General features: G+C 39.6%; 1 protein-coding gene across 11 annotated transcripts in view; it reads right to left on the bottom strand.

The window, feature by feature from the left end:
- LOC109411329 (phospholipid-transporting ATPase ID) overlaps positions 1-17288 on the bottom strand; it is a 421272-nt gene that overhangs the window by 90138 nt on the left and 313846 nt on the right. Inside the window, exons 1-2 of one of the 11 annotated variants that reach the window (XM_062859673.1) lie at positions 12346-12495; positions 12161-12270 (exon numbers count right to left, since the gene is read on the bottom strand). The exons of 2 other annotated variants lie outside the window; for them this stretch is intronic. In XM_062859673.1, the coding sequence (XP_062715657.1) occupies positions 12161-12173 (13 nt within the window). In that variant the 5' untranslated portion in view covers positions 12174-12270; positions 12346-12495. Of the gene's footprint in view, positions 1-1578; positions 2713-12160; positions 12271-12345; positions 12496-17288 lie in introns of those variants that run through there. 8 more of the 11 variants (XM_029870779.2, XM_062859666.1, XM_062859667.1 and 5 more) reach the window with 8 other exon arrangements.

The raw sequence follows: 17288 nt of genomic DNA, 5'->3' as shown, positions 1-17288 counted from the left end.
AGTTGCGGGGCAAGGCCTTTCAAAATCAATGAATTCCGAAAAATACCGACGCAGTTTATTTTATTTAGGCATATTTACGTGAAAAATAGTACATTGAGCTGGAAAATTTCATTATTGTCCTATTTTGACAAGCTTCGCCCCCTAATTACGTCATAAGTTGGCGCTTATGGCCTAGGGGCAAGACACTGTGCAAACGAGAGCAACTCTGAGAAATTCTGAGATACTCTTGTTATCAATGCTCGACGAAATTTGCTGAAAGACATCCCCAAAACTGCAATTTTCATTCAGCACATGCAACATATTGCAGTTTGACATTGGTGCCAGGTCACACTTAGTATAAATGGGAGGAAATCTGAGGAACTGTGAGGGATTCTGAACAACATTTCGAGAACAGATTTTCTCTCGTTAGATCTGTCCTGCCTCTAGCATATGGCTTCAACCAAAGGCAAACAGAAAACCAGCTGAATATGAATATCCGGTGAATTCGTTGCTTGTTGTTCCCTTTTTATGTTTCCTTGTATTTTTCATAAAAAAATCATGGGTAGGACAATACATTGACAGTGGCTTCTTCAGCAATGTAGAGATTATTCCATATTCTAAAATTGCATGCCCAACTGAGCCGAAATCCACATTTTTATGAATTTTGGTGCTGGGGAACCTATTAAAGATCAATCTGAAGTTTGTTTGTGAGCGTTTTTGTACTGGGCGGAGCTGTCAAGAAGCTGCCCAGCTGTCAAAAGGTGATTTCAAAAAATCTATTTGAAATAGATTTTAGGTACTAAAATAAAGTTAAAAAATCTGAAAAAAAATCATAGTGACTCAGAAAAAAGTGCTCTTTCGTTTAAAATAAAAAAAATCAATACATTTATCAAAAATTAAAAACCCAATTGAAGGGCGTTTTTAATTTGTTTAATTTGTGAGGCAAGCACAATGATACACTAAATATTAAATTTCTCTGAGAACGTAAAAATCTTGGAGAAACTCTTGGGGTTCGATCACTTTTTTCCAAATTAGGTGTCAGAAATATCACACTTCACTGAAAATTTCTATGAACTTTTCGTAAAACTTTATTTTGAATTGAAAATATGATTTGCAACGGGAATCATAGATTGTACTATACACTTTTTCGAAATTTTCTCAATCGCGACTCAATTGGACATAATTTAACAAACATTACAAAAAGGTAGAAGTGGATTTCAGAGAAAAATATTAAAAAAAAAAACGAAATTTTATCCAATCTCTGGCCACTGTGTGAACAAACTATACAGCCATAAACGACCGAAATCCCGTCGTCATCATCGTCGTCGTCGCCATCGCCGCCGCCACCGCCTTGGTCTTAACAATGATTAGAAACAACCGTTGCTGACCGTGGTGGCGACATGGTGAATTGGTTTGGTAGGTGGTTGCAACGCGGTGGCGGTAGGTGGTTCATTTTTCTGGACGAGTGGGTGGATACTTGGGCTAAATGAAAACGCCAAGACGGATTTTTACGGAGAAGCTTCTAGTTGTTTTGCTCGATTTTTGGCCCGATTAGGAGGTGGCTTGCGGTAGGATGCTTGTACAACACAAAAAGCTGACTCGTTTCACTTCAGAACTTTGAAGCACAGATTCACTAGCGTCAAAGCATCGTACAGACGATGACTCGACTCGACAGGATATCCTTTTTACGTTCGACCGATGATGAGGAAGTAGCAGCGACAACAGAAAATCAATTTTTTCATTACACTTTAGCACCACCCGCTTGCGGTGGTGACACTTAACGAGCACACACGCACATACACTAGTAGCTAGAGCTGACCACTTGAACCTGCGGGCACTAGCGCGTAATCGATATCATATCCTTCGTCGCAGCAGCACTTGCAGTGGCAATTAGTCGTCGCGGTACACTTCGGGGCCAACCGCAGCGGATGTTAAACATGGAATGTCTTCTACGACTCCAGGCTTTACTGGTGGCCTGTGTCAAAATCGATGACTCATAGCACACGGGGTTAGTCCTGCCCTCACAACACCCAGCGAGGAACGCGGGTGGGAGAAGATTCCTTGTTTTGCCAACACCAATTTTCTGCACTACTCTGAGGCAGGATTCAGCTGTTTCACGGTTTCACCTTCCAGAACATTTTTCACTGTACCATTCAACAAAACCCCAACCATACTAATTAACGCAAACGAATACAACAATCCGTCGCAATCCATAAACTCATAAACTGTAATTTTACAACAACGCCCGTGTGCTTCAAGGATGCCACTTTCCAATAACAAGGTCTGCGCCCTGAACCCCCTTCTCACGACCACGGCCACGGAACGACACACGGTAGACGATATCGACTCCGGTCCGAAAACGTTCTAACACGAAACGAGAAAGAAAACTGACTGACTAGGCACCTGTGTACTACACAGTAGCGCACCCTTCTCGCTTGGGGTGGCGGTGGTGTTGGTGGTGGAAAATCTTACCCCAATCCGGCGTGGTTGGTAGCCCGGGCAGAGCTGCCAACCGTGACGAGCTAACAACTACCACTTGCGAGCTGATGGGTGGTCGGTTTTCGTCGTTTGTGCTTTTCCGAGTCCAAAACAAAAACATCTGCGCTCTATAGCGAACGAAAGAACGAACGAATGAAGCAACATGTGGATGTTGACGGTTTTTGTCGTCGTTGTCGTGGGGGTTTTACTGACTGTTGTTGTGGCTTAGCGTTGCCGGGTAGCTCGCGGCTATCTTGGTGGGTGGCAGCGATCAGCGTACTACAGAGGCAAAACTAGTTTTAGTGAGGGAGGGCTTTAGTCAAAAATGTTTAAGTGACAACTTAGTTTTGAAAAGGGGCAGCAAATGTGGTCAATGCGGTTATTCCTTTCAAGTTATGCATAACTGTCTCTTACCATGAACGATTGATTTCCAGTTTACGTTTAAGCAGAATTTCCCGAAGAAATGCAAAATTTAAATATAATGTTTTGGGCGAAAAAGCACTCGCCGACATATGAGCTTTTATGCAGTTACCAGCGTCTTTTCGGAAGGAGCGAAACGAAGAGGAGGCGCATTAATTTATATTATGCAACTCTTAAAGCATGGGTAATTCAATTGTGAATCACTTCATTTACTTACCGTAGTATTTATTTAATCGTTCATGACTTAACGGCTAACAAAGCCATATGACTTTTTCAGTTCTTTCAGTAGTTCATGAAATGTGTTGATGTCAATGTCCTGATTTCGTTGTCCACCAATCAGTTTTGTTGTTCGTCCTCTGTCCTTCATTCCATTTGTTTGTACATACTCTTCTTTTCGTTGCCTACCGCCAAAGCTATTTCCTTTTGGTTCTATTTCCATATGGTGTGACATTCTTGTGTTTCCTGTGCAAGGATGCTAGATGATTTTTTGAAAAAAAAAATGTTGTTTTTGCTGTGTATAATCCATCACAGAGCGTTCATGATTAACAAAAATTTTAATCATGATTAATCATTGGTGATTAAAATTCCAATTTTGGTGATTATTGATTATGATTAATGATTAATTTGATTTTTAGGATGATTAAAGATTATGATTAATGATTAAAATTGGTTTTATCTGTGATTAATGATTATGATTAATGATTAAAAACGGCTCATTGATTAAAAATCATGATTAATCAATCACAAAAAAACTGGAAATGATTAAAATGTATTTATTGTTTAAAATATTTTCGAAGTTTCAAAAGTAAAGGGTAACTCCGGGTAGTCCGGGAGATTTTTGTAAAAAGAATTATAAATTATATTATTTGAAACAGCATTTGAACCATTTTAAATTGGATTATATATTTTATATGATGAATCATTTTTGGTGATGAATGATTAATGATTGATTAATATTTTTTCTGATGATTATGATTACTGATTAATGATTAGATTGCAAAAACAGTGTGATTAAGATTAATGATTAATGATTAAATGAGATTTTTTTGTGATTATGATTAATGATTTTGATTAATCTTAATCATTAATCATTAATCATGATTAAATTTATGATTAATCATTAACGCTCTGATCCATCAGTATAGTATATTTCTGCTGACTGATACTTCTCTCAGATTTTTTTACGATATACGGTTTGGGGACCAGGGTCTCTACAGAAGTTACATTTTAATAAGATAGCTCACCTTTAGCTGTTGTGCCGACCAGCTTCTAGAGCCGCCCCGATAGAGTTGTGTCACTGGGTGAAGCCCAAGAGGTCTGGAGAAGTTCGTGAGGAACTCCTGAAGGAATTCCCGAGGAACTCCTGATGGAATTCCCGAGAAACTTCTGAAGGAATTCTCAAGGAACTCCTGAAAGAATTTGCGAGGAACTCCTGGAGGAATTTCCGAGGAACTCCTGGAGAAATCCGCAGTGAACTCCTGAAGGAATCCCCGGGAAACTCCTGGAGAAATCCTAAGGGAACTCCTAGAGAAATCTCCGAGGAGCTCCTGGAACAATCTCCTGGAGGAACCACAAATTTCGGTGAACTCAAAGAGGAATCTCCGGCAGTGAAGAGAATTGTCAGACAAAAGAGGCACAAAACAAGCAACAAAGAAGGTGCGACGATTACTCTTTATCCCTACTGGTAACAGATAATGACATGATCTCGAAATTTTTTGTTGCAGACAAAACGGAAGCTGAATTTGTTGCGTACTTTTCAACTCGTGATTAATCAATTATTGCTAACCCAAAGTCGAAACTATTTGATGATATAGCTTTACCAGAGTTGTAGTGTTTACCGACTCGAAGTTACCGTTCGAAAATCGCAATGCAAGGCTTAAAAATCTCTAAACTCGTGGTGTACGATGTTAATCCCATTATTTTTAAGTTGGGACAAACTTATGTCGCATGGGTTTGTTTGTCGCAACAAATACAGGTTGCGACATTGTCATTATTGTTGCGCGATGGTTGAATTTTGATTCACTGATCTCCGGTAAAATCCTGGAGGGAAATTCTTGGAGAAGTCCCCGTGGAACTCCTGGAGGAATCCCCGGGGAACTCCTGCGGAAATCCACGGGGAACTCCTGGAGGAATTCCCGGTGAACTTCTGGAGGAATTCCCGGGGAACTCCAGGAGAAATTCCCGGGAATTTCAGGAGGAATTTCCGAGTAACACCTGGAAAAATCCCCGGGGAATTCCTGGAGGAATTCCCGGGGAACTCCTGTAGAAACCCCCGAGAAACTCCTAGAGGAACCGTCAGGGATCACCTAGAGGAATTCCCAGGGAACTCCTAAAGGAATTCCCGGGGAACTCCTGGAGGAATCCCCGAAACACTCTTGGAAGATTCTCCAAAAAGCTTCTAGTGAAGATCCCAAGGAACTTCCCGAAGAATTCCGTGGCATATTCCCGAGCATCTTCTGGAAGTATTCCGAAGGAATTCCTAATGAACACCTGGAGAAATATTTAGGGACTGCTGCAGAAATTCACGAGGAACTGATGAAGAAAATCCCGATGAACTGCTTGAGGAATTGTCATGAAACGGGGATGATGGAATTTCCGGTGAAATCCTGATAGATTTCTTAGGGAAATCCAGAAAAGATTTATGCATAATTTCTGTAGGACTTCTTGAGGAAATCCTGGAGGAATTTCCGATGATCTTCTAAAGAAAATTTCGTACAAATCTTAAGACGAAAACTCCGGATATTTCATGAAGAAATTTCCAAGGAAATCATGAGGAAATTCCCTGGAAAGTCGTGGTGGGTTTCTACGACAAATGCAGGAGGAAGTCTTGGGGAACTTAAAAGGAATTGCCGTTGAATTATCAGAAGCACAGACAAACAGACGTATCACTTGGAACAAAGTGCGATTACAATTAACGTCACAAAAGTATAACCGCCCAATGATAATTACGCTGTGTTTCGCAAACCCACTGAGTAGTTGGCGGTAATGAGCAAACGTCAAACAGGAGCAAAAACGACGCGAGCGCCATGAGCGAGAGGTTAGTGAGCTACAGAATGTTTGAATGGTCCGTTGAAAAGGGAAATGATAGGGATGTGTGTATAGTAAGACGTCTGTTTGTCTGTGCTAGAAGTATATCTGGAGGAGTCATAGAGGGATTCCCGGGAAATTCTTTAAGAAATTACCAGGGAAGTACCCAGACAGAGAAAGTACTCCTGAAAAAATCTCAAAAGGAATTCTTGTAGAAATCCCTAAAGAAACGATTATAGGAGCTCCAGAAGGTACTGCATGAGGCATCACAGAAAAGCTGGAGCAAACTACTGAAATGAATTCCGATCTCCTGGAGGAATTACATAAAAAAACATGGATGAGACAGTCGTGTTTTTTTTTGTATATTGCAGGTTTTTTCGATACTCTGCAGGTACAGTATGACCCATAAAAAATGCGAAAATCCATTTTTTTCTTTCTTTGGTAATTTTTGTTGCAATATTTCTTATAAATTCAGTTTTTTTTAGATAGGGCTACAATAAGGAGGTGATTGGCATACAGGATATCTCAAAAAAGTGTCAAAATATTCATTGGTTACGTATATGGGATACCTAATAGTTGCCATCAATTTCTGAAAAAAATAAATGTTTCCTCGAATTTTTGGAGCTTTACGAGTTGAAATGAAAACTTTTAAATACATGTAAATCATGCAGAAATATGTACTCTTAAAAACGCGGCCCTAAAACTTTTTGAAAACAATATCAGATGCTTAGGAACCAAAAACTAAAAAAATGTGGCATATTTCAAAACCCTTAGATAAGATAGATCCATTAATAACTTCACCCTGTTTGAAAAAAAATCAAAATAATTTCTTGCTAATGAAGGCTCATAAACCTACGTTTATAATAGACACAAATACTATTGATACTTCATACATTTGTTTTTCTGAAAATGTCCATTTGTCGCACACTCTAGTTTTCAGTAAATGTCACATAACTTATAAGATAATATTTTTTTTCACCTGTCTAAATCACCAACGATCGCCTGAAGACCTTGTCTAGCTATTGTCGTGATCGAAAACGGACGAAATGAAATTTTCGCGTGTTCGCTTCAACAATCGTTATCAGACTGACCATGATTTCTGTTGCGTTCTTCGCGCACACGGATACGTCAGCCGAACGCATTGGTAAAGTTCTAGCCAGACTTCGTTCGTTACCTAAGTCCCGCTCTAGTGCAGCACGCACGAACGTTACCGAAGGTCAGCCCTTCGCGCTCGGGCTGTTCCTCGTTTTTTTTTTCTTTTGAATTGTGTTCGTCCCAAAGTTGTGTAGGCTACTGTTTTCGTTATTTTTTCCATTCCGGCAGCCTCCACGCTGATTCAACATAGGGATGTCCATAACGAATATTTCGTCGAATACACACAACATTATTTTTAGAAGTTTTACTTAATAATCTGACTCTATCCACCACAGCTATGAAAGTGCTGTTCTTGAAATAAAGTTTAATTGAATGTGATTGAGAGCAATTTGACAAAAAATACAACCTTAAAAAAACACCTCTGGCGCGAGGACGTTTTTGAGATCCTTATCTTCAACATTACTTTTTTCAAAGGTTTATGATTCAAATAAGTAAATGTTCCTATGCCGTTGATAAATTAGTGTCTTGACTATATTATCCAATAGAAAAATGCAAAGATTATCGATTGGAAGCACGTGAGCAATGTCTTCGAAAACTTTCGCATTTTTTTATGGGTCATACTGTAATCTCCTGCAACAATACCGTAGAGGCTCGACTAGACATGACTACATCGGTAGCTCGTATATGGGACGATTTTATGTTTCGTAATCGTTTTCCAGATATCGCCTCAACCAGGCTTATTTTAGTGTTGCACCGCCCCTTAACTATTCCCTTGGCACAAATGTCCCAAATGGAGGATAACGTGCCTCTGGAGCCGGCCTTCTGATTCTGATTCGGGATTCTGATCGAAAAGACAGTTTCCGATCCAGTGTGATTTCAAGAACTTCCATAGTTTCGCGATTGGGAATTGGGATTCCGTTAACCAGAAGTGGTGCTGCTGAGAGTGGCCTTTCCGTGAAAATAACAATAGATGGTTTACTCGGATTAACCGAAAGGCCATATTGGTGACACCAACCCTCAACTACCTGAAGAGCGCTTCGCATCAGGTCGAAAAGGGTGTTTATGTACATACCGACTAACATACGACAGACATGTCATACGGACAGACATGTCATACGAGTGTGATTCCTGTACAACGGTACGCAGTGTCAAGAAAATTCTAACAAGACTGACTTGAACTGAGAGAATTTTCAGTATGGCACTCACATCAAGCGCAATTTTACAGTGATTCTTGTATCACATGTGTGTCATAAGTATTAGGTAGTCGTTGGCAAAGTAATAACCCCGCTATTTTTGAGTTGCCTCAATAGCGTACCTGCAATGAGATTCCACAAGAGTGGATCCTTAGGGCATCCACAAACATTCAATTTCCTAATAGCTGCTGGACGCAATGTCGAGAATAGATTTCGGTTTTTGAGCATTTGGTAAATTCAATTGGAAATCATATACCATGGTTCCATGCTTCTTGCAATATGGCATTGAAAGGCACTTTGTCAAAAGCACCCGCGTTATCGAAGAGAACACCTAAACAAGATTGCTTTTGAGTGAATGCTTTCTTGATATCGTGAACAACCTTATGTAAAAGAGTCACAGACTTTACAGATTGGTAAGCATGTTGGTTCACATGAAGAGGCGCGTTGACCAGATAAACCTCACGGATGGGGTGATCGACAATACGTTCTAAGTATTTCAGAAGAAAAGAGGTCAAACTGATAGTTCTGAAACTCTTTGCTTCTTCATACGACGCGCGACCAACTTTAGGAATAAATTTGTCCCAATCAGGTCGTTAGGCTCAAAAGTTAAATCAACGACATATGTATATTAATGTTGACATGAACGCTGTTCGAAACTGTCCGAATCACAAGATCTTCGGCGTAGCTTTCTTTTTTCGTACTTAAGAGATATTAATCCTAAATCTCGTCATATAATGTAAGGCATAGGTTCCCAAACTTTCACATGAAGAGGCGCGTTGACCAGATAAACCTCACGGATGGGGTGATCGACAATACGTTCTAAGTATTTCAGAAGAAAAGAGGTCAAACTGATAGTTCTGAAACTCTTTGCTTCTTCATACGACGCGCGATCAACTTTAGGAATAAATTTTACAGTAATATCCCACCAAGATTTGAGAATACACCCTGTAACAAAACTGCGAACAAGAAGTTTTTTCAAAACATGTTTGAAATAATCAAATCCCTTTTGAAGCAAAATAGGCCATATCCAATCTGTTCCAGGAGATTTGAAAGGAGCAATGCTATTTAGTGGGGTCTCCAGTTAGCCTAATGGTTAAGGCTATGAATCGCCAATCCGGAGATGGCGGGTTCGATTCCCGTTCCGGTCGGGAAAATTTTCTCGACTCTCTGGGCATAGTGTATCATTGTACTTGCCACACAATGTATTGTACACATTCATGCAATGGCAGGCAAAGAAAGCCCTTCAATTAATAACTGTGGAAGTGCTCTAAGAACACTAAATTGAAGAGAGGCAGGCCAAGTTCCAATGCGAACGTCGAGCCATAAAGAAGAAAAAGAAAGCTATTTAGTGCCCTTTCAATCGATTCTATAGTTATGATACTCCGCGCCGAGCCTAGCGTATCATAACTACAAGAAAAGACATCAGGTTCACCCGAAGAAGAAGTATCCACACATCCGGAGAAGTGTGTAATAAATAAACATTCCAAAACTTCCTCATCAGAGGAAGTGAAGTGGCAAACGAAGTTCGTTCACTTTGAAATCCTTAGATTTTGCAAGGATTTTGTTCAACCGACTGACTTTACTCAAACTGGAAACATTTGTACAAAGTTTTTTCCAGCCGGATCGTTCAGCAGACCGGAGAGCTTTCCTGTAGGCGTTGCGAGCCGACCTGAAAGCCTCCGAACCAGCCGAACGTCGTCTGTTCCAATTCTTTCTACATTGTTACCTGAGTTTCGCCAGATCAGAGTTCCACCAAGGGGTTCCTCTTATGATCTTCACAGACCGTAGAGGGCATGCTTCTTCAAAAGCTTCCATGATGAAGGTCGTTGTAGTATCAACGGCATCATCTAAATCACTTGGAGTGTCAATGGATGGTAAGTATACATGAAATTTGGCCGAAACCAAATCAGTAAAAAGATCCCAGTTTGTTGACCGAGGATTCCTGAAACGCAATGTTTCCGGAGTAACATTTAAATGATCAAAAAAGATGTAGCGATGGTCAGATAAAGATTCTTCATCTGACACATGCCAATTGGTCAGTCGTGACCAATTCTACTAGAGCAAAGCGTTATATCTAACACTTCCTCTCTAGCAGATACCATGAAGGTTGAGCGGTTGCCTATGTTAAGTAATGCAGTAAGTAATGCAAGATCTCTACTACCTTAGTATTCCATCAAATTGGAGCCTCTCAAGTTAATGTCTGAGCTGCCCCAGATGATATGGTGAGCATTAGCATCACTGCCAACAATTAGCGGAAGGCCTTTTGAAGTGCAGTATGCGATGACTTGTTTGAAAGCATCCGTAGGGGCTTGGCATTTGGCACAAATGTCCCAAATGGAGGATAACGTGCCTCTGGAGTCGGCCTTCTGATCCGTAGTGGATGGTGAATCATGCGGTAAATACACTGAACAACAGACGTGTTTCCTGTTGAGGTTTCCAACAGATATATTCATTGTGATAGCACATACATCTCTGGTGGTTAGTTCAGAGATGAGTGTAGCAACTATTGCGTTGTTGACAAGTACGCAAGCTCGAGGCATGACACGCGAGTTTGCCATTTTATTTTTACTGAAAGTAGCAAACACCGGTTTCACAAGGTTTCCTAGACAGAAATTCTCCTTACGAAAGTAAGGTTCATGGACTAAGGCCACTTGGGCTGTTATAAATAAGTCTGCAAAGATTGATCATTGCTGTTCTTTTATGCTGAAGATTGATCTGAGCTATTCTAACCGTAGCCACTACCAAAACTAGGCAAGACTAAACTCTTCACAACCACAGCACAACAAAGAACAGCAGCAATAAAACCAGATCGGTATCGTTTGGAAATCGCCAAAGGCGAGGATACACAGAGTACACTGTGTAAATCGCATAATGTGAAACCATATAGTTGAAAATAAAAACTAATTCACTACATCTTCCTAATCTCGCCCTTATTTAGCCTCAAGTTTGATAATAGAGACGGGCAGCTGATTGTTAGCGCAGTAAGGGCAAAATACTGTGGAGGGCGCCCTAGTACTCCACAGGCTCCGTTAGCGGTTAGGTTTTTATTGCCCCCCCCTAGCTATTCATTCCTAGGCACGGTAATCATATAGCCGCATCACACCATGAATTAGGGGTCACCTGTTAGAGGACTCTTACCACACAGGCGGTCCATAGTGTTATTCTTAGCCAATTGAGACAATCACTACCGACACAACTATCTAGGTTGATCAAGAAAAGAAGTTAATTATCGATGATCAACTTCATACGGGCTCGAACAGCCTATCTCCACCAGTGGTGGCGGGTGGAATTTCCACATTTCAAAGCAGTCTCTAGGGCGGCATATGTCTTGGTGATCACGTGGAACCCGATGCACTGTGGGAAAACACTACTAACACAGTTGCTCGCAAACCTACCCACGAACCACCGGCGGCGCCGTTTCCAACCCTAACCGTGATTCTAACTTGTTTTCACAGATTTCTTGTGAATAAAAAGTGAAACCGACTGCCACTGCCAGTTAGTGCGCATGACATGCATTCAGTTAGCAGTAGCTAGCAGCTAGCCAACACTTTCAAAATAACAACCCACTAAACTAAACTCTCCCGTCGCTCTCCGCGCGCTCAGATTCTCTCAAATCCACCGGATCGGCTGCTCGCGATTCTCGATCGGTCTCTTATTCATATTTCAGCAGTAGAAGCGATCCAAGACCCAAGCGACCGACCAGACCAGTCATAATGCATTCCCACCCCGTGCACACATGCAGTTCGCTTACTGCAGCTCACAACAATCGCACACACAGCAATAACTTTTGCGGCGCGTAGCTTCGCGGAATTCGTCCTTGCCAGCAGCAACCGCACGAACCGGAATTCATTCATGATTTAGGTGGGTAGGTGTACGTCGACGATGGAAAGTTGTTTTCGCCGTTTTCCCTTTGTTGCTTGTGCGCAAAATATTTGGCAGTGAGTGGGTTGGTTAGGTGAAATGTTTACCTTTTTTCGCCATCGGCCGGGCAGGATCGTGGGACACCGTGCGTCTCCTTCAAGCGAGAGTGGCTTGGCATGTTGCTGCGGCTTACACGGTACAGAATTTGAGGCCACTTCTGATGTGTAATGGATATACATATAGGCTAATTAGGGAGAGCCAGTGCATGCGATATTCATAAAGGGCAGCTTACCACGTCGTTGTTATTGAACAGGGAAAATATAGGCAAATGATTCGGGATTTGTAGCTAGGTAGCGACCAGGATTTGAAAGTTGTTTCGATAAATTACTATGAACTTCACCTGAATTTGTACTAACGTAAACAAGTTTGTTTTGATCGAATGGAATCTCAAATTACACGGATTACTAGATGGAGAAGTTTTGAATTTCCAAGGCATTATTTTGAGTTTGTAAATATGTAACTTTGACGTTTATTGGCCTCTTGGTTTATTAGCTAATTATTAAATTGAAACGTTCCGTACTGAATTCCTTATTTGGGATTCTGATACTTGAAGATAGTGTGAGATTATTCAGTGCAACTGAAAATCTGCAGTTTTTTCAAGGATGTAACCAGAAGTATTCTATAAGAACTGTGGAGTCATTTTAGAGGAGTTTTGGGGATTTTGAGTGTATCCTAAAACGAATCTGTATGCGAAAAAAAGATTTTAGGAAACATTTCAAACAAATTGTAAGGGTTTTGCACATATTTCCTTTTTTTTGAAGAAATGCAGGAACAATTTGTTTAGGAGATCTTGAATGTAACATTTTCAGTTGTTTATAGGGTTATAAAGGCAGAACTCAATCTATTTTTGAAAGACTTGAAGGATTTTGGACAAAATCTAGCAAGTTGGTGTCGCAAGATGTGAGTAGTGTTTCTATGCAAAATTTATAAATATGTTTGCATACAAGACGTCTCGTATTAGTAAATTACTGCGGTTTTAGAAAGAGGGTGCTGAAGTTCACGGTTTCAATCCTGGATCGGTTCAGTATCTTTTCACTATAGAAATATTCCTAATTTTCTTGAGCGTAAAGTGTATTCACTATATACGAATGCAAAAATTGTCATTGCAAGAGAAAACTGCGGTTAGTAAATAACTGTTAAATCTTATAAGCAAGCTTTGTCCCAATCAGGTCGTTGTGCCTATAGGCTCAAAAGTTAAATCAACGACATATGTATATTAATGTTGACATGAACGCTGTTCGAAACTGTCCGAATCACAAGATCTTCGGCGTAGCTTTCTTTTTTCGTACTTAAGAGATATTAATCCTAAATCTCGTCATATAATGTTGTAAGGGATAAGTTTCGTTTCCAGTTTCTCGACGGAATTCACGTGTGTTCCACATTCCCTAAGGTGATTGTCGTATGTTTTCTATCACTATTTTTTTTTCGATAATTTTTATTCCGAACTCCATCATGAAACCCTTTCGAATTCCTTTGAGTACCGAATTTTATCTTATTTGTGATTTCTGTGATATCAAAGACAAACGTAAGATTGACAAAATGCCCATCCTATATGTTTCAGGATCCTCAGCATTCATTTGTTTCGAGTTTCTGACACTAGGCAATGCTTGTTGCAAATGTGCAAATGAACTTTGGCAAGGACGCAAATGCATAACCAGAGCTGAAGAGAAATATATGGTAAGAAGAAACTAGTCTGGAACTAGGCATATCTAGATAAAATAAGAGATGTAAGAATGTAGTTCCAACTAATACCAAGCACTTTGCCGATAACTGATGCCACCCTTGGAGATGTTTATCTAGAGCTCTTGAACTTTATATTGAAAAAAAAAGTAAATCTACGTAGGGTAGGTAATCATGAATTGAACCAAATTGTGGTTTCTGAAGCAGCGGACAATTTGACCGATTTTTTCTCCCACATGGATATAATTTACTAGAGTAAAATCTCATGCACATAAAAGCCACGGGTATTAAATTATTGTAAAATGGTAAAAAGTTTGTATTTTCACAAAATTTCATTGAAAAGTTCGAATATTTCTAAACAATGATTTTAATCTTAATTTGAACCATCGTAATCATGGTTTGAACCAATTTTAATCTAGGTTTGAACTACTGGCGGCAGCAGCTCAAGCAATTTATACAACAGCCAATTTTATGCTAAACAATAAAAAATCACTCAAATCTGCTAACTCTTATTACTATTTTTCATTAGGCAGTGGAATCGCAACTCAGAATGTTCAGAATTCTTCAGGAATTTGGAAACTAAATTTGGAATTTTCTATACCCCAAGAGTAAACAAAGCAACCACTAGCGCATTCTGTCGGCCAATACTTGAAACTCGCCCCCGTTCACTAGCTCAAACCTAGATTACAAATGGTTCAATTCAAGATAACATTCTCCAAGCACGAACCACGTAAATTTGATAATTTTTTGAAACATAATTCGAAATATTATTCGATTGGTCGATTCTACGATAAATAGACTTCCATTTGACGTATTCACTTATTGCGTGTGATACAATGCGTGGGCTGTACGAGTGCACCGAAAATGTGCTTCCTCTGGGGGAAAATGGATGAAATCACAGGGATTTTTCAATTGCCTATTTTTAATTAAGAAAACGTTTTATTCAGTGCTTTTAAAGGCAATGCTACCAGGTTCTATAATGAAAAGCCGTTTACTACCGTTTATGGTAAAATATTTTCCTACAAAGTATGTAGTTTTAATGAATCTTGAAATGGTTCAAATTAAGATTACAATTTGAGTAGTTCAAAGCTTGATTTCTTACCCTAATTTATAGCAAATCTATACCAAACCAAAATCTAAAGCACTTTGTCGAAGACTGCAACCCTCTAGGATGCAAATCCAGAACAGTATCCCGACACACAAAAAGAAAAATCAGTAACAAATTTTGAAAACGACGTATAATCAATGCTACACCATTGATTATACTTCGTTTTCAAAATTTGATACTGAAATTGTCTTGAGCATATATAATTGTATACCAATCTAGATCAAATTCGAAAGCTTGTATATGTGGAACCAAAAAATCAAAGACACTTCTTGAAAGACTTAAACCTTGCATGATGCATATCTAGAACACTACATAATCATATCAAAAGATACAACTGATCTATATCAGTTTCAGTAGATGTAGGAATGTAGTGCCAATCAATCCAAAGCATTTTGTCGAAGACTCTTACCCTCTAGGATGCATACCGGGAGCACTAGAGCGTCGTATTGAAAGATAAAACTTATCCAGAGCAGTTTTGACAGATCTAGATCATAACCAAAGACGTAAGAATGCAGTACTAACCAATCCGAAGCCCTTTGTCAAAGACTCCAACCACGGAGAACAGACTTCCTAACAAGAACAAATTTTCTTTCGAACGCTGTAAGAAGTCAAACATTTTTAGCGTTAAGAACACTAGCGACACCTAAGCAGCAAGTTGCTACAATCAGTGGTGAATACACATATCTAGACAAGTTTCATATTCACCACTGCCAGCAGCAAGGGAACTATGCGATAGCAGCGCCACCACGGTGTTGCCACTTGTGTTGCCATTTCAAATGACCGTTTAATTTCATACAAACTTTTGAAACTGGACTTGGATGTCTGTTCTCTATGCTCCAACCCTCTAGGATGCATACCGAAAACATTAGAACATCGTATTCAAGGATAACACTTATCTAGATCAGTTTCAGCAGATCTAGAGCAAAACAGAAGACGTAAGAATGTAGTACCTACTAATCCAAAGTACTTTGTGCAAGACTCCAACCCTCTAGGATGCATACCGAGAACACTAGAGCGTCGTATTTAAAGATAAAATTTATCTAGAGAAGTTTTACCAGATCTAGATAAAAATCGAAGCCTTTAAAATGTAGTACATACCAATCAATTCAAAGTACTTTGCGGAAGACTCCAGATCAAAAGCGAAGACATAAATGTGTAGCACCATTCAGTTTAGGCAACTTTGCTGAATAGCGGAGCAGACCTGGTGTGGTGGTTAGAACACTTGACTATCACGCCGAGGACCTGGGATCGAATCCCACTCCCGACAAACTCGCAAAACGTGAGTTCTTCCTTCGGAAGGGAAGTGAAGTGTGGGTCCCGAGATGAACTAGCCTAGGGCTAAAAATCTCGTTAATACAGATAAAAAAAAAACTTTGCTGAAAACCCAAGGAATGCTTGGGAAGAGCACTGGAGCGCTTGTTCGTCGAGAGCCACAATTGAGCTAAGGATGTTCAAGATAGTTGCGAACATTTTGTTTTACCTCCGCGCTATACCTTATTCGCAGAAATCACGTTTTGCAGTCATTTTAAGTTGTCACGACCTAATTTTAGCATGCAAACAAGCAAAAAAAAACTTTTTTGAAAACGTTGCTTACTCACGCTATTTTGGAGGAAAGATGAGCATCCCTAAAACATGAATTCTGGATAAAATAAAAGTAGAAAAGTTGAGTTGAAGAGCCCTGAAAGAAAATTGAAAATCGGTTCACAGGCGACTGAGAACGAGCTGCTCAAACTTTTAGTTTCCATTTTTTTTTATCACGGTATTTGGAGGATTAATAAGACAGTATGATTGTTTAATTGTTATACGTTCAATATTCGAGCGTTTTTTGTGTTATATGTTATATTTTAACCCTTAATTTTAATGTACATTTATAGAGTTCTGGCAGAATAAGAGGCCAATGAAATGCTATCCCATATTAAATGCCAACTTTCAGGCCATTTCGTGCAGCGGTTAAGTACTAGAGATACAAACATTTCCCTGACACGGACTTCAAGTTATATAGCTCTAGTAATAAAACCCGAATCGGGATGCACGAGTAGGATTAGTTTTCCTATACAAAACTGGCTATAAATACAGCAACAGACGCTGTGAACTGATTCACAGTGATGGACCTAAATCAATAAACGAAACCTCGTCATCTTGTGATCGTTTCAAATATAATACGGTCAATAAACTAGATAAATGTGATCGGAATGTGTTCTATGTTGTGCTGTGATGTTTCTTTGTGCATTTGTAAGGTTCTATATGTGCCGTGATATGTTGATACTTATTTATTTATTTATTTACACATAAAGTCAACAGATAAAATGTTTACCCCAATGACATAAAAAAACGAAAGATACATTATTACAACTAAATTTAACAGAAGATACGCTTAAAGCTACGCT

This window comes from Aedes albopictus, chromosome 3, assembly GCF_035046485.1.
Source record: "Aedes albopictus strain Foshan chromosome 3, AalbF5, whole genome shotgun sequence".
Classification (NCBI taxonomy): domain Eukaryota; kingdom Metazoa; phylum Arthropoda; class Insecta; order Diptera; family Culicidae; genus Aedes; species Aedes albopictus.
Note: the sequence above shows the minus strand (reverse complement) of the source record. Positions and strands in the feature narration are given on the sequence as shown.